This window comes from Micromonas commoda, chromosome 4 (genome assembly GCF_000090985.2).
Source record: "Micromonas commoda chromosome 4, complete sequence".
In the NCBI taxonomy this organism is placed as follows: domain Eukaryota; kingdom Viridiplantae; phylum Chlorophyta; class Mamiellophyceae; order Mamiellales; family Mamiellaceae; genus Micromonas; species Micromonas commoda.
The window spans coordinates 969,446-989,276 of record NC_013041.1 but is presented as its reverse complement, the minus strand read 5'-3'; the positions used below and the strand labels follow the sequence as shown (position 1 = coordinate 989,276).

At 64.6% G+C, this 19,831-nt stretch overlaps 11 protein-coding genes across 11 annotated transcripts; 5 read left to right on the top strand and 6 right to left on the bottom strand.

Annotated features, from left to right (window-relative positions):
- Positions 1-112: 112 nt before the first annotated feature.
- On the top strand, positions 113-765 carry MICPUN_57960 (predicted protein; the record flags this gene model as incomplete). The annotated part of the gene is made up of 1 exon (XM_002501773.1): positions 113-765. The coding sequence occupies one exon, from the start codon at positions 113-115 to the stop codon at positions 692-694; it is 582 nt and encodes a 193-aa protein (XP_002501819.1). The 3' UTR covers positions 695-765.
- Positions 766-776: 11 nt separating this feature from the next.
- Positions 777-2,498, bottom strand: MICPUN_57959 (predicted protein; the record flags this gene model as incomplete). Its single annotated transcript, XM_002501382.1, has 1 exon — positions 777-2,498. One exon carries the CDS (start codon positions 2,496-2,498, stop codon positions 777-779), a length of 1,722 nt encoding a protein of 573 aa, XP_002501428.1.
- A 603-nt stretch (positions 2,499-3,101) lies between these two features.
- Positions 3,102-3,419, top strand: MICPUN_74471 (predicted protein; the record flags this gene model as incomplete). Its single annotated transcript, XM_002501772.1, has 1 exon — positions 3,102-3,419. A coding segment is annotated over one exon (318 nt), but the record flags the coding sequence as incomplete, so codon positions are not given.
- Positions 3,420-3,540: 121 nt separating this feature from the next.
- MICPUN_90556 (predicted protein) lies at positions 3,541-4,520 on the bottom strand. The gene is made up of 2 exons (XM_002501381.1): positions 4,242-4,520; positions 3,541-4,111 (listed from the first exon to the last, which is right to left on the bottom strand). Exons 1-2 carry the CDS (start codon positions 4,482-4,484, stop codon positions 3,578-3,580), a joined length of 777 nt encoding a protein of 258 aa, XP_002501427.1. The 5' UTR covers positions 4,485-4,520; the 3' UTR covers positions 3,541-3,577.
- A 106-nt stretch (positions 4,521-4,626) lies between these two features.
- On the top strand, positions 4,627-6,093 carry MICPUN_57956 (predicted protein; the record flags this gene model as incomplete). The annotated part of the gene is made up of 1 exon (XM_002501771.1): positions 4,627-6,093. One exon carries the CDS (start codon positions 4,627-4,629, stop codon positions 6,091-6,093), a length of 1,467 nt encoding a protein of 488 aa, XP_002501817.1.
- A 105-nt stretch (positions 6,094-6,198) lies between these two features.
- MICPUN_57955 (predicted protein) lies at positions 6,199-9,342 on the bottom strand (the record flags this gene model as incomplete). The annotated part of the gene is made up of 1 exon (XM_002501380.1): positions 6,199-9,342. The coding sequence occupies one exon, from the start codon at positions 9,340-9,342 to the stop codon at positions 6,199-6,201; it is 3,144 nt and encodes a 1,047-aa protein (XP_002501426.1).
- Positions 9,343-9,443: 101 nt separating this feature from the next.
- On the top strand, positions 9,444-9,994 carry MICPUN_108120 (predicted protein). Its single transcript, XM_002501770.1, has one exon. It carries the CDS (start codon positions 9,473-9,475, stop codon positions 9,962-9,964), a length of 492 nt encoding a protein of 163 aa, XP_002501816.1. The 5' UTR covers positions 9,444-9,472; the 3' UTR covers positions 9,965-9,994.
- Positions 9,995-10,003: 9 nt separating this feature from the next.
- On the bottom strand, positions 10,004-11,839 carry MICPUN_100110 (predicted protein; the record flags this gene model as incomplete). The annotated part of the gene is made up of 1 exon (XM_002501379.1): positions 10,004-11,839. One exon carries the CDS (start codon positions 11,837-11,839, stop codon positions 10,004-10,006), a length of 1,836 nt encoding a protein of 611 aa, XP_002501425.1.
- A 546-nt stretch (positions 11,840-12,385) lies between these two features.
- MICPUN_57952 (predicted protein) lies at positions 12,386-15,622 on the top strand (the record flags this gene model as incomplete). The annotated part of the gene is made up of 1 exon (XM_002501769.1): positions 12,386-15,622. The coding sequence occupies one exon, from the start codon at positions 12,386-12,388 to the stop codon at positions 15,620-15,622; it is 3,237 nt and encodes a 1,078-aa protein (XP_002501815.1).
- A 99-nt stretch (positions 15,623-15,721) lies between these two features.
- MICPUN_57951 (predicted protein) lies at positions 15,722-17,056 on the bottom strand (the record flags this gene model as incomplete). Its single annotated transcript, XM_002501378.1, has 1 exon — positions 15,722-17,056. One exon carries the CDS (start codon positions 17,054-17,056, stop codon positions 15,722-15,724), a length of 1,335 nt encoding a protein of 444 aa, XP_002501424.1.
- Positions 17,057-17,216: 160 nt separating this feature from the next.
- Positions 17,217-19,745, bottom strand: MICPUN_57950 (monovalent Cation:Proton antiporter-1 family; the record flags this gene model as incomplete). Its single annotated transcript, XM_002501377.1, has 2 exons — positions 17,217-19,231; positions 19,667-19,745. The coding sequence occupies 2 exons, from the start codon at positions 19,743-19,745 to the stop codon at positions 17,217-17,219; spliced, it is 2,094 nt and encodes a 697-aa protein (XP_002501423.1).
- Between the last annotated feature and the right edge of the window lie 86 nt (positions 19,746-19,831).

The following is a 19,831-nucleotide window of genomic DNA, read 5'->3' as shown; positions in this document are numbered from 1 at the left end:
CAAAAAACGCAGGTTTCGCAAAATTTTCTCGGAACGCCCCCGCCGAAAGGTTCCGAGGCACAGACGGAGGGCGCGCGAGCGCGCCGCCTGGAGTATCGACCGCAATAGGCGCATGCGAAGTAACGCCGCGACGGTGATATTTGCCGTTGTGTCGCTCATCGCGCTCATCGCACCCAGCGCATCCCACGCCGAGGAGGTGGACAACGCGGTGAGGTCGATGCCAACTCGGCAACAGGAAACCGAGGATCTGACGGAGGTCGACGAGTGGCTGAAGGGGGAGGGTCTGAACAGGTTCGGGGATCCCAAGGACACGATGTACACGGGCGGCAGTCCTTTATTCGATGAATCCACGGGGGAGAGACGAGACAGGTACGAATACATCAGGTCGCGACACCCCGACGAGCCGTGGAAGCGCGGCTCCGTGCGCCCCAAGATCGTGGACGTCGACGACCCGAGGCCGTCGAGGTTCCCTCGGCATTGGGGACCGGAGCCGCCCGTCCAAACGAGGGACTACAGGGAACTGCCGGGCGGGTACGGGTTCGGGAGCTCGACGCTGTACAAGTGGATAGAGACGAACATGGCAAAGGATGCCGAGGACTTGGACGAGACTGGAGAAACACTCGGCGCAGCCCCGGGTCCTGCGCCGAACACGATGTCGCAGTCCACCGAGGACGAACCCGAGGACGACCTGTGACCTCTTAGCGACCTGTGACTTCTTAGCGCGCGCACACACTTTGCGTTTGAACACGAACGTTTCTACGTCTATTCGGAGAGAGCTAGCGCCCGGGCGGTCTGCCGGGCGGCGGTCTGGGTGGAGGCGGTCTCCCTGGCGGCGGTCTGGGCGGCGGCGGCGGTCTCGCCCCCGGCGCGCCAGGCGGCGGTCTCGGAGGAGGCGGTGGTCTTCCCGGCGGCGGTCGCGGCGGCGGCGGCGGGTTCCATCGTGAGGTCCCGGGTTCGATTCCCCGTCGCGCCGCCTGCTTCGCCTCCCTCGCGCGGGTGATCTCCAGCCCGAGCCTGGACGGCTGATCGGGCTCGTCGTCGTCCGCGGCGCCCACCTCCTCCACCGGGTCGATCCCGCGCCCCTTCTTCACCTTGCCTTTCCTGGGTTTCTCCTCCTCGTCGTCCTCGTCGTCGGAATCGACCTCGTCGTCGTCCTCGTCGTCCTCGTCGTCCTCGTCTTCCTCCACGGCGATCGTCACGACTTGCTCGCCCCGCAGGAACACCTGGTTCATGTGCCTGCGTCTATGCTCCAGCTTGTACTTGACCCTGGTCCGTCCCGGTCGTTTCGGGTCCACCACCGAGTGGCGCAGCCGCACCGTGTACGCCTCGTGAACGTCCTGGAGCACCATGTTCATGTACACGTCGAACGCCTTCAAGTACGCGACGGCGACGCCGCGAATCCCCGAGCGGTGACGCGTCGCCACGCGAATCCGCCGTCCCTCGTCGAACGCCTTGACCAGCACGGACAGGGGGCCTCCCCGCTCCCTGGACTCGTCAGCCAGGATGCCCACAACCGGGTCGCGACGGGCGAATTCCGCCGCCTTCTGCCTGAAACGCTCCGCCCGCGCCTTGGCCGCCTCCTGCGCCGCTATGGACTCCGCGGTGCGCGTCTTGCGCTGTCTGTTGGGGTCCACCCACGCGGGGTGGCGCTTGGGCAGGAGGTGCCTGAACTTGCCGACAAAGTCCAGCGGCCTCACGTTTCTCGGCGGCTTGAGCTCCCCGCGCACCCCCGCCCTCAGCGCCAACAGCGGGTCGAAGTGCTTCGAGTGGAAGTCGAGCCTGGCGGACATCGGGATCTCCGTCTCCTCCTGTGAGGGCTCGAAGTCGACCTCGTCGTCGTCGACGGCCGTGTCGTCGTCGCCCTCGACGTCGTCGCCGTCGAGGTTAGCGTAGTCCTCCTCGTTTTCACCCGGAACCAGGGGCACCTCCGCGGGTATCTCCTCCCCGTCGGCGAGCGGGTCGAAGTCCTCGTTCTCCATGCGCTCGAGCTCCCGCATCATCGCCGCCTCCTCCTCGTCGGGCTCGTACTCCCAGTCCTTGCAGTCGGCCATCGCCCACTCCAGCACCGCCGCGTCGTCGCCGCCGTCCCGCAGCGCGATCGGCACCATCACGCCGTACAGCTTCTTAAAGTTGGGATCGTGGACGCGCTTTGGCGGGGCGACCGCGGTGGGTTCGGGGCCGCCGGGGTCGACGTTCGATGCGCTGACCGCCGCGGGGTTAGCGGCGCTGCCGTCCTCGCCTCCTTCGCGCCAGTCCCCGCCGTCCTCGCCCGCGTCGTCGTCGTCGTCGTCGTCGTCGTCGTCGTAGTCATCCACGAGCACATCCCCCGCCTCGCGCTCAGCCTCGTCCAGGTCGCCGCCAAAGTCGAAGTCCAGCTCCTCCTCGGGCCCATCCTCGGGGTATGAGGCGGGCGGTGGAGCCGATGCATCGCGTTGGCGCCCCCCTTTGACCAGCGCGACTCGGATACCCCCGCCCTGCGGCGGGTCCTCCCCCTGCATCGCCGCGCGCTGACAAACTGCTGACGCAGTCTGGCTGGCGAGTGAGCCCAGCAACTGCCTTCGAGGGTTTGCTCGTCACAAGCGAGCGCGCGGCAGCAGTTGCCGTGTGACGATCAGGGCAGGTCGGATCGGCGGGGCTCAGTCTCGCGAGGATCTGCGGAAGGCATGGCGGCGCTCTCACGATGCGTCAGGGTGCTCGGGAGGCTGTCGCTGCGGGGCTCTCCCGCGGCGGGCGGGGGCGCGATGATCGCCGCCCGGGGGTGGGGGGGCTGTCGGGGATCGACGGCGGGCATCGAGCGCGACGCGGGTTCGTCCTCGATCGCGAACGCCCGCGAGATGACGCGCACGTGGAGCGTGCTTCACGCGACGCGGGGGTTCGCGCGGGGAAGCGACGCGAGCATGCGCGCGGCGGGCGACGATGCCGGGAGGAAGGGTTCCGGCGCGGGTGATGAGGATCCCGGGGATCCAGCGAGCGACGCCGTGACGACTGTCGTCCCCGATGTCGCGCAGCCGTCCCCGCTGATGCGCGCACCCGCTCCGCGCGGTATGACGCGAGCGGACTTCGGTACCGGCCTCACCGACGCGGGCGGCGAGCGGGTGGCGCGCGCGGTCCTCCGCCAGGCTAAGGGATCGCCAAAGAAGTTCAACGACGTGCTGCGGGTGATCCGAGGGTGCTCCGTGTCGGACGCTCTGGTGCAGTGCGCGCTGTCGCCGAAGAAGTACGCCGACGTGGTGAGGAAGGTTATCCTCAGCGCCGCGGCGAACGCGACGAACAACCACGATCTCGATCGCGATAAGCTCTTCGTCGCCGAGGCGGTGGTTGGCAAAGGGACGTTTCTGCCGAGGGTGAGCATCCACGGCCGGGGCCGCGCCGGGAAGATGCACAGACCGCGTTCGCACGTCACGATCGTGGTGGAGGAGAGGGAGGCGCCGCCGAAGAAGTCGAGGTCCGTGAACATACGCGAGGCGGAGGCGCCGTGGAAGAAGCACAGGAGGAGAGCCATGCAGAAGTATAACATCGCGGCGGAGGCTGGGCTGGTGTAATCCGACTCTAAATTGATACGCTGAACCTATGGAACTCAAAACTCTGCGTTTGCGAAGGCTCTCGCCTCCCCGACCGCCGCCCCCGACACCAGCCTCCTGAGCAGTCGCTCCGCTCTCCTCTCCGCCACGTACAACACGAACTCGTGATCCAACATGTCCAGGTTCTCCTTGACAGACGCAAACGCTTTTTCAGTGTTCATGCCCATGGCCATCTGCTGCTGCATGGCCTGCGTGTCGTCCAGCGTGTTCTCGCCCAGGCACAGGTTGAACACCCCGCGAAGCCCGAAGAAGTTGAGGAAGTACCACGACAGGGACGATATGTAGGTAACGTCGAGCGATTGGAGTTCGATGCCCCGCTGGAGCATCCCGCGGAAGCGCTGCGTGAGCGGAAACGGAACCTTGCCGACGACGAAGCCGGTGAAGAAGAAGTTGACCCAGCCCGCGGTGAGCATGTTGGGGACGATGAAGTTGAGGTTCTTCGTCAGCATGCTGGTCATCATGGTGGGATCCGACAGCATCTGCGCCTGGGGGTTCGCCTTCTTCGCCGCCTGATTGAACACGCCGGTCTCCTGCGAAGGACGATGACGAGAGGCGCGATCGTCAGAATTTAGGTTAACCTCTGAGGGCGCGAGGGAACGAGGGCGGGTGCCATCGATGAGAGCGGCACGACGGTCCTCGGGGTGTCGATTGATCACTCACCGGTGCGCAAAAGAAGTGTTTCCTCATGCGGAATCCCGCGGACTGCAGGTACCCAGAGTTGTTCCTGAGCCGCTCCGCGCGGATCACAGCCTGGGCCTCCCTGAGCGCCTTCAGATCCACCTTACGGTCGCGGTGCATCAGCTTCCCGATGTTGTGCCGAACGATGCCCACGAAGAACATCGCTACGGTGATCGGGATGAGCACCCAGTTGCGGATGTCCGAGTCGAGACGGAGCGTGCTCATCTTGCCAGAGAGCGACGCGGTGCTATTCGGCGATCGTCGCCCTGGTGATCTGGAAAAAATTGAACAGCTACTCATAATCGCTTCTTTTGCTGCAGCTGCTTGCAGAGTGCAAAACGAAGTAACAACGACCTCGCGCACGGACATGGCCTCGGCCATCGTGGCGATGATCGCCGCCAACCGGCTCCTGACGCCGTCGCTCATCTCTCGCGGCGACGGCGGCGGGAACCCGAGCCCCGAGGTGTCCGACGTGCTCTCGTGGCCTAAGGAGAGAGTCAAGGAGTGGCTTCAGGAAGAATGCGGCATATCGTCGTCGGTCGCGGCCAAGGCCTTCGAGGCGGGGGTAGATGGAGCTACTTTGGTGGAACTGGACGCTGCGGCCTGGGATGAACTAGGCCTTGAGAGTGCGGTGGCGCGAGCTCGCGTGATTGGAAAGGTTCGCACGCGCGTGATGACTGGACCGGACACGAGCACCCAGGCGGGTGCAGCTGAAGAGGCGAGGTGGGCGGGAGTCCGCGACGGGACCGAAGGCGGCGGTCTCGGCGGCGGGTCCCCTTCGATGGCGAGGTCCTACACCCCGGGTTCGTTTTCGGGACGACCGCGATCTGTGGTGCTACGCGATGGCCCGACGCTCGAGGCTCGAAGCGTGGAGGAGTGGCTTGCCAAGTTCGAGACCTGGGTCACGCGGAAGAAGAACTGGGCGGCCGGCGCCGAGCACAGGTTATACTGGACCAGGTGCGTCTCAGCCGCGAACGGGGCCAACGGCCACGCCCTCAAAGAACACTTCCTGAGGTTCCTAGGTATGTACAACGTCGCGGGGCTGCTGACCCTCACCATCACTGGGCCATTCCTACTCAACGCCGAGCAGCCGACGGAGAGCATCGACATAGCCATCTGCTGGTTGATGTCGCTCTCGTTTATACTGTCAGCTGGCGGGATATTGCTCTCAACCATCCTGTACAACACCGCATCAGTCATCCACGAGAAGAACTTTCCGCTGTTTGGCAAGACGACATCAGGTGTTCTCGGTACCAATCAAGTCAACGACTATTGTATCTTTGGATTCAACTTTCTCACGTTAGCGATACTGATCCATTTCTGCAAGATGGCGCTGCCCGGGATAGCGTACACGACGCGCCTTGATGAGGACCCACCTTTATCCAAGACGATCTGGCTCCTCTTGCCTGTCCTTATGTTCTTTTACATGTTTACGAAGATTGGAAGGAGCATCGTTGTCTGTACGCAAATGGCTGTGTTTGGGGGGCTCATGCACAGCACTCCCATCGCCCCGGAGAAGGTCGGTGATCCCGCCGCGTGGCAGCTGAGATCCACGCGCGAAGAAGCCGACGCCTTCGTCCACGACGTCATGTACAAGAGCATGTATCCCGACGACTTCGCCGAGTCCGTGGTGAAGAGATACACTCAGGCGGCGGCGGGGGAGGCCGAGGACGCCGAGGCCGAGGCGGCTGAACGGATCGCCCGGATCAGCGCGAGCGTCGGGGACGGCGGCGAGACGACGGCACTGCTGGCGTCGCTCGCATTGAGCAACTCGGGGGGAGCGCGCAGACACTCGTCGTTCAAGCGGATCGGGCCCTTACAGACTGCGCAGTGAGTGAGAAGATTCCCTGAAATCGGCGGGAGATATTTCGGAACCTGCAGTGCCCGTTTGTTCGTCGTCACCCGCGTTGTTACTATGAGACCTATGTCCTTGTCCGTTCTAAGTTTGTGCGCCGCCCGAGCAGCGCGAGCCCCTCATCGCCGACACCTCCCGTCTGAACGCCTCGGGAACGGGAAGGTGCGCGAACACCTGCGCCAGCCTCGCGGGCGGCGCAGTCGCGGGTCTGGCCAGCTCCTCCGCCCGCTTCTTTTGCCTCCGCTCGGAAGCCGTCGACGCCACCTCTCCGACAACCTCCACGTCCCCGTCGGATGAATCGTCGGGAGAGTCGTCCTCGCCGCGGCGTTCATCGCGCGCGCCACGCGCCGCCGCGACGGCGAGTGCATCCGCCAGCATCCTCGCGATCGCCTCGTCCGTCGCGCCGGGCGGCGGCGGCGGGAGTCCGAGCTCCTCGAAAAGCGTCGACGCGTCCTCCTTCGGTTTCGGCTTTACCTCGCCGATGATCTCAACCTCGTCGTCGCCCTCCTCCTCCTTCTCTTCCTCCCCCGCATCCGTCTCCTCCTCCTCCTCCTCCTCCGTCTCCGTCTCCGTCTCGTCCAAATCCACCACCGCCACCTCGTCTTCATCGCCGGCCCCCGCGCGACGGTCACCGATCCCTTTCAACTTTGCGCGGCAGTCGCAAACCTGTTCCGTCGCGATTTCGAGCGCGTGCGAGCACGTGTCCGACGGGCTGAGGGCGAGCGCCAGCGCCAACACTCGGCACCTGCCCGCGGGTATCTCGTGCAACGAAGCGCCAGGAATCGGCCCCTCGTGCACGGTGCCGGGCGCGGGCGGCGGCGGGTGTTGATGCAGCGCGCTCATCCCGCCGACGCGGCCGGATCGTATCCTCAGCCACACCCGCAGCGGTGGCGATCCTCGCGGCGACGCGCTGACTCCCAACACGAACGCCCCGCCTCGACACCGGCACACGACGAGCGCGCCGCCGCACAGGGGCAACAGTCGACGCTTGATGTCGGAGTCGCTCGATCCACCTCTGCGGGTGCCTTCCTGAACGTTCGGCGCCGGCGACGACGACGGTAGCAGCATCGAGTGAAGCGCGGGTGCCAAGTTTGGTATCAAGTTTGGTGTCCTCATCGGGCGAACCCTCAGGGGCCTCGCGCTGTACAGGCGCAGGATCGGAGGCGGTCCAGCCTTAAAACCGGTGAAGGAGAAGAACCTGACGAGGTACGTCACCCCAACCTCGAACATGAGCTCCACCTGCGCGACGCGTTCCCTCGCTCCCAGCCGACCAGTCACCGGCGTCCACGTCGGCCCCTGGGTTTTGGACTCGCCCTTTCGATACACCGCGATGCCGACATCCGCGTACCAAAAACGTTCGGAACAAAGCCCCCTCTTGTTGGGCTGGAGCGACATGGCGTACGCCCACGACGACGACGACGACGCGCCTCGGTCGGGCGCCACCTCCACCTCGAAGGCGGGGTCGTTCTCCGCGGAAACCGCCTGGACTGAAATCGCGTGCCAACCCTCGTGCGCCTTGCACACGTCAACCACGGTGAATCTGCACAGAAAGTCGTGCCAGCTCATCCAGAACGTCCCGTCGTCGACGCGAGTGTGGCCCAGCTCCGCGCCCAGCTTTGACGTCCACACCTCGCTCCCGGCTCCCCATTCCCCGCTCCACTCTTTCCTTCCCCACGGGTTCCTGATTCGAAGCAAACGAAGCGGAGGTCCGCCGCCCCCCGCCGCCGCGTCGACGTCCTCGACCCTTTCCTTCGCGACGAACGACGTCAGCTTCGTCTGCCGCCCCACCGAGGCGCCGTGCAGTTCCCTCACCTCCATCACCGAGTACGCGTGGTTACCGACCAGACCGACTTCCCTGTGCGAGGGGTCGCCCTGGGTCGCGCAGCCCATCGGAAATTTAGCCGCGGCGTAGGAGAGAAGCTTGCGCCACGCCTCTTCCGATTTGAAACCTGACGCGTCTAAACGGATCGTCTCCGTCGGACAACCGGTGAGGTCCAACAGGCCCTCCGCGATCCACCCGCCGCTGATGGCGTGGTAGCTCCCGTGACTCTTGGCGTACGCCTTCTCGACCAACGGGACCCACAGCTGGTTATCCGCCGCGCGAGAATACGCGAGGGCGTACTCGTCGTTTGACCTGGCGCCCACCTTATTGGCGCCGGCGAGAACCTTGGTGGACCTTCCGCTCACGGGCAAACACGGGTCCACCGCCACCCCGCGCCATCTTCCGGCGAGGAACAGGCGCATTAAGAACGCGCCGCGTCGCGTTGCCGCCGGGCACTTCGCCGCGGGTCCGACCACCCGCGCCACCAGATCCTGCCGCTCGGCCACGACGGCGAGCGCCGACAGCAGCCAGCAATCCCCGACCGCGCCCTGGCGCACGTCGGACGGGGCGAACTTGGGGGCGCCGGACGCGGTGCCCCTCGTGAGCCTGAACCGCGGGGGTTCGAAACGTCGCCAGCGCATGGCTTTCGACGACTCGGAAGAAGGGGCGTCATCGGCCCACTTGAAAAATCCACACGTCGGCGTCGGCACCCGCTTCGCGGCCATCGCCCTCGCGGCCCACGCGTTCGCCGGTTGGTTCCCGCACGCGTAGAACCATCTGCCGTGATTGGGACCGTCCTTGTGCACCGACTTGATTTTGGCCCTCGCGCCGCAGCGGCAGCACGGGACGCTCTCCGACTCCTTGTCCGCGCGCCCGCCGTCTATGCTGGACGCGTCGGGCGGGAACGAGGCGTCCTCGAAGCGGCGTCGGCCGTCGGCGGCGGCCTCGAGGGCCTCGATCGTTCGCGCCCACCCCACGGTCGCGTCCACGGTCTCCGCCTCGGCCTCCAGCTCCTGGGTCATCGACGTGACCCAGCCGTGTTCGTCGGGACGCGGGGTGCCCACCAAACCCGAGAGGTCGAAGGCGAAAGGGGCGGAGGCTGTCCCGTCGGCGCCTGTCCCTTCGGCGGCTTCGACCCTCGGACGCTTGGCTTCGTGCAGGTTAGCCTGACGACGCGCGACGGTCTCGGCTTTGTCGTCGCCGTGGGTTGGCTTTGGGACCGCGGCGTGAACGTCGAGGTAACGTAGCACGGCCTCGCTAAGATTGCCACGGGTGCTGGCGAGCGACCTCTTCGCGGCCGCATCGCTATCGCACCCCGTGACGGCCCTGAACTCTGCTACGTCCGCCTCGGTGTAAGGCGGCGGCGGCGGCCCCTTCTTGCCGCCGCCGCGCGCCTTGGGAGGCATCTCGCGCGCCCCAAGTCTGGAGTCTCTGCGAATGCTCGTTTGTATCCGGACAGTCGTGGCTCGTCATCGTGAAATATTGCCGCACAACACGGCGCACGGTTCGCTCTATCCGCGCCGCAGAGACAGCATCATGAGCTTCTCGATCGCCAGCTCTCGTATCTTAGTCGTCCATGCCGCTCCGACCAGCGCCGTCAGCCGCGCGCGTAACACGGCGGTCTCTTGCAGGGCCGGCAAGGGCGCGTTATCCGGAGGAACAGTGGATCTCGGTAGGAGGGAGCTTGGCGCGGGGCTCGTGGGCTTGCTCGCCCTCGCGTCTCCCGCTCGCGCGGACGAGGACGCGGATGAGTTCAAGATGGACTACAAGAACTACAACAGCGGATCGTCGGTCCCCGAGGCGGAGTCGGATCTCGTCAAACGGCTGAAGGCGAAGAGCGAAGAAAACAAAGCGAAGAACGATGCAGAGAGGTTTAACTACGACAGGCAGTACAGCGCCAACATGGCCATCATCAAGAGCTCGTGGACTCCCGACGACGAGAAGGACAGGGAGAGGCTGGGGATCACGCGGCCGGCGGAGTGCGACCTGCCTTTCTTCAAGGACTCCCCCACGTGCAAGAAGTTCTGATTGTCAAATACAGTGCTTGTCCAACGACGCACCCGACACTCACCGAAGCGCGCCTCTGTGCCTCATCCCACCCCTCGGCACGTACTCGCCCTCCTCGCCTCCCAGGCTGGGAAGATCCACGTCCACTCCTTTCCTCCTCGCCTCGGCGTACGCGATCGCGCGCTGCCTCGGCGTGATCTGCTTGTTGTCCGGCGTGAGCCCGAGCGACGACGACCGGTTCCCGCCTGGCGAGTACCTCCGACTCGACGCCGAACCGTCATCCGGGGATTGCGTCGGCGTCCTCCTCTCACCCGGCCGAACCAGCCGCAACTTCCCGCTCGGCGGCGTCGCCTTAGGGTTAGGGTTAGTGTTAACCCCGGGCGCGTTCACCACGTTCGGCGAAGTCGTCTGCACCAGCGGCGCGCTCACCCTCCTCGCGCCCGCCGCGCGTCTCGCCACCGGGAGCTTACTCGGGCTGCCCAGCTTGTTCTCCTTCTTCTGAAAGTCGGGGGTGCCCATCGTGTCCGCCCATCCGTCGCCCCCGTCGTCACCCCACGGGTGCTGCGAGAGGAGATCGTCCGACGCGGAGTTGAGGTCCAGGACGTCCGCGGTGGAGCCCGGGTGGGGGAGCCGGGGTATGCGGGTGGAGCGTCCGGCTGTAGGAGCCTGCGGGGGCGTGCGCGGAGCCGGCGCGGCGCGGGGCCGGCCGCCGCCGCTCGACGTCCTGGACCTCAACTCCGGCATCGGCGCCGGGGACCGGGTCTGGACGACGCGCGCGGGGACCCTCGCGGGCGGCGCTCGCTCTCGGAGCACCTCGACAAACTTTTCCTCCGCGGCGACCGGATCGGGCGCCTCCTCCTCCGCCTCCTCGTCCGACGCGTGCTCTTCCTCCGGCGACGCGGGCGGCCCGGGGAGCTCCTTCTCGTCGTCGAAATCTTCCGGTTTATCGTCGAACGCCTCGGCCGCGGCTGAGATGGCGTCGGGCAGCCGCGCGCCCCATCGCTGCACGACCCTCTTCGGCCCCTCAATCTCAACCCGGCCCGCGTCCGGTACCCTCGCCCGGTACGTCTTCCACTCCACCGCCCCTTCGTCGCCCTCCATCACCGCGCCGCCGCGGAGCTCCTCGTCGTCCTCGTCGACCACCTCTATCCTGGTGCTCCGACCCTTTGATCCGACCCTCGACTTTCGACCGCGAAACGGTGGCGATATCCGCGACGTCGCCGCGACGACGACGACGGCGACAATCGCACCGATGACGACGTCGACGGCCGTCCGCGCCGTCTCCCTCGCGTGAGCGTCGTCGTGCGTGTCGTCGGGGAAGAGCCCGCGCGCCGCGGCGGACGCGCGGGAGATGACCGCGCGCCGGGCTCCTACTCCGGCGGCGAGCGCCGACCTGGTCCTCGACCAGACGGCTCTGGCGGCGACGTCGCTGGCGTCCGCCACGCCGGCACGCGCGTCGCTCCACGCGCGGCGGATGGAGTCCAGCGCGGGGGCGACGTAGTCCGTGAGGGTGGGCGTCGGACACTCGCCGCTCTCCGCCAGACGCAGCGCCTGCTCCAGCTTGGCCACCTCGTCCTTCCGCTTCGACTCGAGGTTGAGCAGCCCGCGCTTGTATCGCTTGACAGTCGCGGCCAGATCGTCGCGCTCCTCGGTGAGCGACGCCACCTTCTCCTCGTGTTCCCTAAGCGCAGCGGAGGACGACGCCTCCAGCGCCGATATCCGATGCTCGCACTGAGCCCTGATCACCGCGACGCCGTCCGCAGCGCCGGTCGCCGCGGCCGCGTCTCCCGCCCGTCGAAGCATGTCGACGGCGACGACGGGCGCGGGGAGAACCGCGGCGCAGACGACCAGGAACGCCGCCAGCGCGAGGAGTGCGGGAGCTCGACGTGGCCCCATCCGTCCCGGAAGAGGCTAGCGACGCGTATCGGAAGATGCGAACACCCTCGGACCGCTCCTAGGCTTGTGTCGAGACGCGTCAACGGCACGATGTTTCAAATCGCGATCTCGACAGCTGCGCCGTGGACTGGTAGGAAGGAGTCGTGCGAACTCTCAAGGTGAGACTCTTTTCGGGGAGACTCTTTTTCCTATCAGTCCAAATCATGATTACGGATTCGAGGGGTGACTCGTTTCGCTGTGCGGTGCCCATCTCATTTTCTCGGCGAAGCACCAAATCGCGCCGCAGGTGCCTGGATTCGGGAGGGCCGGCCAATCAAATCGGCCAGAGAGAGCGCCCGTGTCAGGCCGAATTTCCCCCGCCCCTCCGCGCCACAAGTCGCACGCACTTCAGCACGCGCCCGGGTGAAACCGGGTTCGACTACTGATATCGCGCGAGCTCTGCCATCTCCAGGTGTGAAGCCTGGTTCCTCGGCTGTCTTGTCACGGGTTCACCTCGTGCACCCGGGGTCGAGCAGCCCGCTTCACTTTGACATCCACGTGTACACGATGACGGCTCGTCGCGGAGTGCTCCGTGTCCCCAACTCGCTCATCGCGTGTACCCTGACTGCCGCGGTGCTCTTCTCCAGCGCTGACGCGGCGACCAATACCTACACCAAGGGTGTCGATTGCGGAGATTACAGCACGGTCACCGTTCAAGAAAAAGACGTGTGGCGCTGCTGCTCAGCGGAAAGAGCGAAAGGTTATAATTTTGCGGTCCGTCCCGCCGCGAATAAGAATGCCTATCACAGCGTTCAGATGCTGATTCTGGACACGGGGATATACCAACAAGCCAATGGGTTATATGAGCCCAAGCTATGGCATTATTCGGGGTCACAATGCGATGTTGAGGACGACGGCGCCACGTGCACTGGCGAACCGTGTTACCGTCCCTCTTCTGCATACAAGTGGCGGTGCGAGTCTGACAAGTGTTGCCAATCCAGTCGGTATTATTTTCAATATTGCCTCGAAATCAAGTGCAATCACGCAGATTGGGGGTGGTTTTCGTCGCCCTGCGAGTTCGACTATGCATATGTAGTCTTCGACGATGCCGTGCCGACCTCGTGGACTTGCGACAAAGACTTTTTTGCGGTTAATGACGGATGTGACTGTGGCTGTGGAGCGTTCGACCCTGACTGTGACATCGCGGGTTCCACCGTCTATGGATGTAATTCCCCGGAGCACACCGGTGAGTGCACACCCTGGGCCACATGCGAGACGAAACAATATCCACCTCCACCTCCACCACAATCACCTCCACCCCCTGTACCACCTCCACCCCCTTCGTGCACGGCGAGTACTTCACCCAGCGCTGACGGCAGCTTCGGGCCGTTCTACTGCATCAATGGCGGCACCGTGAGCGGCCTTGCCCCATATGGATGCAAATGTCAAAATTGTAACCCGGGATTCGGAGGCGTGAATTGCGCGGACGCCAACGCTTGCTCTGCCTCGACGGACTCGACCAAGACGACGGGTAACGACGGCGAGTTCTGGTGCATAAACGGCGGTGTGATTGGCGGCAGTGCCGGAGGTTGCACGTGCACGGGATGTGGCAAGGGCTATACAGGCGATCACTGTCAGACCGCGAAAGACTGCACTGCAGCCTCGGACGAATCCAAGACGACCGGCGCCGACGGCGAGTTCTATTGCGTCAACGGCGGCACCATCGGCGGCGTCACTGGATCGTGCACGTGCACGGGATGTAGCAAGGGCTATACAGGCGATCACTGTCACACCGCGACAGCCTGCACTGCATCCTCGGACGCGTCCAAGACGACCGGCGCCGACGGCGAGTTCTATTGCGTCAACGGCGGCACCATCGGCGGCGTCACTGGATCGTGCACGTGCACAGGATGTAACGCCGGCTGGGAAGGCGTTCACTGTCACACCGCGAAAGAATGTTCAGGAACGAGGGATTCCACCAAGACAAGCGGCGTCGACGGGAAATACTACTGCGAGCACGGCACTGTAAGCGGCACCACAGGGGCGTGCCAGTGCAAAGATTGTAAAACGGGGTATGAGGGAACCCACTGCCAGACGCCCAAAATTTGCACTGCATCCTCAGACCCTGACATGACGTCCGGCGCCAACGGCATCTTTCACTGCATTAACGGTGGCACCATCGGCGGTGTCACTGGATCGTGCACGTGCACGGGATGTAGCAAGGGCTATACAGGCGATCACTGTCAGACCGCGAAAGACTGCACTGCATCCTCGGACGCGTCCAAGACGACCGGCGCCGACGGCGAATTCTATTGCGTCAACGGCGGCACCATCGGCGGCGTCACTGGATCGTGCGCGTGCACGGGATGTAACCCGGGATATGGAGGCACGAACTGTGCGACAAGCGGCGCTTGCTCTGCCTCGGCAGACGAGTCCAAGACGACCGGGAACGACGGTGTTTACTACTGCATTAACGGTGGCACCATCAGTGGATCGTCAGGTTCGTGTCAGTGTACATGTGCAGGCGGGTATTCTGGAGATCACTGCCAGACGGCGAACGCTTGCACCGCTACCACGGACGAGTCCAAGAAGGACGGAAATGACGGCGCATATTACTGTATAAACGGTGGAACTATAGGTGGCAACACAGGAAATTGCAAGTGTACATGCGATGTCGGGTTTGATGGTGATCACTGCGAGGACAGGAAAATTTGCACCAACACCACGGACACAACCAAGACAACCGGCGCCGACGGCAAGTTTTACTGCATCAACGGCGGCACTGTCGGCGGCCTCGCTGAATCGTGCACGTGCATAGGATGTAACGAGGGCTATGAAGGTGATCACTGCCAGACCGGCAAGACGTGCATTGCATCCTCGGATGCGTCCAAGACGACCGGGAGCGACGGCACTTTCTACTGCGTCAATGGCGGCACCGTCGCCGGCTCAGTTGGATCGTGCACGTGCACAGGATGTAACACCGGCTATGAAGGTGATCACTGCCAGACGGCTAAAGCCTGCGCAGCATCCCCAGACTCGGCCAAGAATGGTACTGATGGCACCATCTATTGCACTACTGGCGGCACTGTCGGTGGAAGCACCGGGTCGTGCAAGTGCACGTGCAAGGCTGGGTTCGAAGGCGAGGGCTGCAAAAGTAGAAGTGACGCGAATGGCGCGACCGTGACGAAGAAGGAAGAGGCCGAGAAAACCCGCGACGCGATCCTCAGTGGCATCAAGGACGAAAAGATGAAGAAAAAGGCAAAGCTACTCGCCGACGCGGCAATCAGCGGGAAGAAGGTGAGGAAAATGTCCGCCAAGCTCACAGCCCCCAACGAGAACACCGCATGCTCCGACTACTACACCAAGGCGGGACTAGACAAAAAACTCGGCGCGTGCGTCGCGACGGCGGCGTCCAGGCGTCGGTCGCTCACGGCGACGACGTACGACGTCTCGGTGTTTTTCAGCGAGGCTGAGGTCGACGAAGCGGCGCTGACGGCTGCGGCGAACTCGCTCAAGGCTGAGGGCGTGACAGGGGTCCAGACGACGAACAGCATCGACCCCATCGAAGAACTTAAGACGATCGAGGGCGTGGATGCGAGCACCGTGGAGACGTTTAAGACGGTGGCATCCGCGGCAGCCGCTACGATGCCACCTTCGCCGCCGCCGCCGCCAAAACCTTCGAAGTCACCTCCGCCCCCGCCGCCGCCGAGCCTCATCAAAGACGAAGACGACGATGACCACGCGCCCGCTCGCCGAGGCTTCATCTTCCTTCTCACGCTGACCACCCTGACTCTTCTGTTGTAACACCTGTCGTAAAAAGGAAACGTTGTAAAACACAGTCACGACATCGCGTCGACGCTCGAACCGCTCGCGATCGACCCACGTCCCCCGGGTCGGGTGCGACTACGAGCGCGACATCAGGCTCGGGTCGAACCTTCCCGGCGGCGGCTTGAGGTACCAAAACGACAGCGCGAGCCGCTCCCTCGACGCGCCCTCGCTGACGCCCACCACCTCGTGTTCCACCTCGTCGCTGTAAAACACCACGAGCCTGTCGCCCTCGGGCGCGATCGTCTCCCTCCGTCCGCCCGCGCCGTCCTCCCCGGGCCGCAGCACCAGCGCCCCGCCGTCTCGATCGACGTCCCAGTCCCCGTTGGACGCGGGGTAATACACGGCGGTGACCCTTCTCAAGTCGTGCCCGCCGCAGTGGTCGGTGTGGGGCACGAAACCCGGCGCCCCGGGAGCGTACACCGACATCATCGCGTTCGTGACGTAGTTATCCGATGACATGAGGACGCCGGCGGGCATCGCCGAGATGACGTGATCGGAGAGACACGACCGGAACATCTGCGCGACGGCGCCGGGCGACACAACCGCGGGTGGACACCTGCCCAGCAGACCCTCCGACGAACCCGGCACGTGCCCGCCCCATATCCCCGCGCCCAAACGAAGCGCCTCGTCCGCGCCCTCGTCGCCGGAGATCCACGATATGATATCCCCCCGGGTGGATGAGTCGCTTCGACCCGTCTGGTCGAGCTGCCCCGCCGAGAACAGGTGCCGCTCGGACGCGACGTGTCTGGTCAGCGCCGCCGACGCCGCCTCCGCGAGACGCGGACCCAGGGCGCCGTCCACGACCGCCGAACCGCGCGCCACGAGCCCCGCCGCCGCCTCCCTCGCGGCGACGCGGAGCCGGTCAGACGCGAACAGCTCCCACGGCGTCGCCGCCCTCGGGGTCGCGAGGCTCCAACCGTCGCCCCCATCAGCTCCGGGATCGACCCTGTCGCAGCGGAGCACGCCGAGCCTGGCGAGCTGTCCATGCGCCGAGCGCATCGCTTGAAAGGGCACCAGCCCGTTCTCGGCGGCGACGACGCCGAGGTTGAAGACGGCGCGCAGAGCGGGCGGGTGCGCGGCGGCGAAGCCCAGCTCGTGGCCGAACGCCATGGCCAGGAACTGCGCGCCCCAGAACCGATGCTCCAGGCGCACGGGCGCGTCGTCCCTGAGCGCGCGCATCTTCGCAGTCAGGGCCGGGTCCGTCAGGTCGTCGTGCTCCGCGAGTATCCCCCGCAGACCCAAGGCGTAGTGCTCGAGCAGGCGCTGCTGGTCGTCCTCCGTGATCGAGCTCATCGATCGCTTCAGTCGACGAGGCGCGAGGGGCGCGATGCGCAACGTCCCCGACGCGACCTCCCTGCTGACGGAGGCTTGGACGACGCGGGCGAGGGCATGAGCGGCATTGTGTCTCATCTCTGAACCCACGACAGAGCGGGCCGTGGGTCCCGTTGTGATGAGGCGCTCGTGAGGGTTGCCAGGCGAAGTGATCTCAGTCCGTTGTTATTTCTTCCAAACAGTTTGGACGATTCGTTTCGTTATACACCACAGGCTTTCGTGCGGGTTGCGCTGCAATCTAGTTCGAGGGCGGAACCCCGGGCGTTCGCGCCGGCGCGGGCGAGCCCGGCAGTCCCAAAGGCGTCTCGTGGGACGCGCCACCCGCGATGTTTCCCTCCGACGCGACGGTATCCAGCGGCACTTGCCGGAACCCCCCATCCGCGTCGTTACCCCCTTCGCCGTCGTCCGCCCCGTTTTCGTCCGTGCGAGACGGCGGCCGCGACCTCTCCGGCGACGCGCGCCTGCTCGCGTTCAACGACCCGTTGATGGTGAGATACGGACGCAGGAACCTCGCGTCGATGTCGGACATGACGCTCGCCGCGTCGGTCACAGCCGCGACCTTGCCGAGCGCCTTGGCGGCGGCTTTAACCTTTCCGTAGTTGGTGTTCTCCTGCTTCGTCGCCTCCCCGAGCTCAGCCTTGGCCGCCGCGTACCCCTCCTCGAACGTCTCGACCCTAAACTCCGGCATGAGCTCCTCGTGCGGCCCGGTGTGGACCTCGCCCGCGCGAACCCCCCCCGGGCTGCCCTCCGCCGCTGTCGACGCCTCCCTCCTCCTCGACCCGTCTTCGTCGCCCAGCCCGGTCCACGCGGACTCCGCGCCGAGATCCCACCTCGCCACGAGGTAGTTGCACGAGCCGCCAACCACGAGCACCGTGAAGATGACGATGCACAGCGTCGCCGTGCGAATAACCTTGCCGCTAGCCTCGCCCAGATCCCGAATCGTCGTGCTCGCCAGTGCAAACGCAATCGCGCCTCTCAAACCGCTGACGAAGAGCATCTTCGTGTGACTGTCGGGCACCCTGCGCGCGGGGCGTCGCTTCTCGTTCACCCACCGTATGACCGGGAACACGTTGAGCGCGCGCCCGCCCGCGCACCCGACCATCGCCACCAAAACAAACGGCACCATCGACCACTTCTCCTCCTCGAGGAACATCGCCACGCCCATGTAGATGAACACGAACGTCTCCGCGAGGGTGGCGAGAACCTTGAACACAACCTTGGAGTTCACCGCCGTCTCCGGGCTCAGGTTCGGGACGGTGTAGTGCGCCATGACCATGCCGCAGAACAGGATGGCGACTATGCCTGAGAGCGACATCGACTCCGCCGCCGCGTACGCCGCGTACGGAGCAATCATCACCAGCGCCATCTCTATGTGGTTGTTCCTCTGCAGTAAGGTGACGTGCCCCTCGTGCGCGCCGTGCTTGTTGAGAACCTTGAAGAAGAGCGTGGCGCTCACCGCGAACAGCACGCCCACCGCGAGGGACCCGACGAAGATGACCAGGAAGAACCCGGCGGATTCCATCAGCGAGATGAACGTCACGCCCTTGTTGTTGAAGTTTACCAGCGTGCGATACAGCACGATCGCCACCGCGTCGTTCAGGACGGACTCGCCGAACACCAGCGAGTACAGCTCCGTGTTGACGCCCAGCTCCTGGAATATGGCGAGCACGGTGACCGGGTCCGTGGCGGAGATGAGAGCGCCGAATACGAGCGCGTGAAGCAGAGGTAAGCCGTAGCACAAACCGACGCCGCCGCATATCCAGACGAAGAATCCCACGGCGAACGTCGATATCGTCGTGCCCGCGAACGCGAGGCTGCAAATCGCGCCGAAGTTGGCGAAGAACTCGCGCGAGCGCAGCGAGTACCCGCCCTCGAAGATGATGGGCGGGAGGAGAAGGAAGAAGAACACGCTCTCGTCGAAATCCAGCCAGTCGGTGATCTCGTCGGAGACGGACGAGCCGCTGATCATCAGGCCCACGAGCACGCCGAGTAGGATCGTGGCGCCCGCCTCGTGTATCCAGTGAATCTTCAGGTGCTTGATCCCCAGGCCGAGCACGAAAGCGGTGGCCAACGTGAAGAGCTGCAGCAGGAACGCCGCGTTCTGCAGCGCGAAGGCTCGCTCGGCCGAATCCGCATCTTCGGCCTGGGAGTCCTGGTCGTCGGACATCTCGGACCCTTGGACTCCCCGAGCGCGGACTCGTTCCTCGAGCTTCGCCTGAAACACGCTCCACTCCGACCCTTCCACGCCCGTCACTGTGGTCCGCGAGTAGCGGAGACGAAGGGACGGTCCGCCCTAAATAAACTCGAGCGTGAAAACGTGCCCCAGGCGTTGTCAACTCGGAATCAAAAAGCTGTGCCTTGTATGCGCGAACAGTCGGACTGGATTTGTATATCGCAAATAGACGTTTCTGCCTCCCCCCCTTCGATCACGGGATCCTGCTGACTCACGTATATCGCGAAAAGAGCCTTTTTCACCCGTTGGTTTCTTCTGGTTTATAATTCGGCGGGAAGCGCTTAATGCGTCTTTCGTTTCGGGCCCGTTCGCTCTCTGATTGGCCGAGGGGAAATCGAAAAGCGAAAGGTTGGATCTGCGTGGGACACGATTTCAAAAAGAAAATATCGCCAAGCACATATCGCGAAATCGCCACTTGGGCAAACAGTGAGAGGGAAATTCCGACGGTTCGATACGAAGCGCGTCCCGATATTTTCGCCCCGCGCCCCTCCGCTTGTCACGACCACTGCTCGTCAAAGCGGCGGCTCCGTCCATCGGGAGGCTCACTCGCGACGGCACCTCACCCCGTCGTCGACGTTTGCGGAGTCACACACTTCGCGGAGAATCCTCCAGTCTTGCGC

Bases quoted from the DNA above. Each gene is read 5' to 3' on its own strand.
- MICPUN_90556 (XM_002501381.1), bottom strand. From the start codon at position 4,484: ATGAGCACGCTCCGTCTCGACTCGGACATCCGCAACTGGGTGCTCATC. The intron at 4,112-4,241 runs GTGAGTGATCAA...CGTCCTTCGCAG, and splicing joins AACACTTCTTTTGCGCACCG to GAGACCGGCGTGTTCAATCA.
- MICPUN_108120 (XM_002501770.1), top strand. From the start codon at position 9,473: ATGAGCTTCTCGATCGCCAGCTCTCGTATCTTAGTCGTCCATGCCGCT.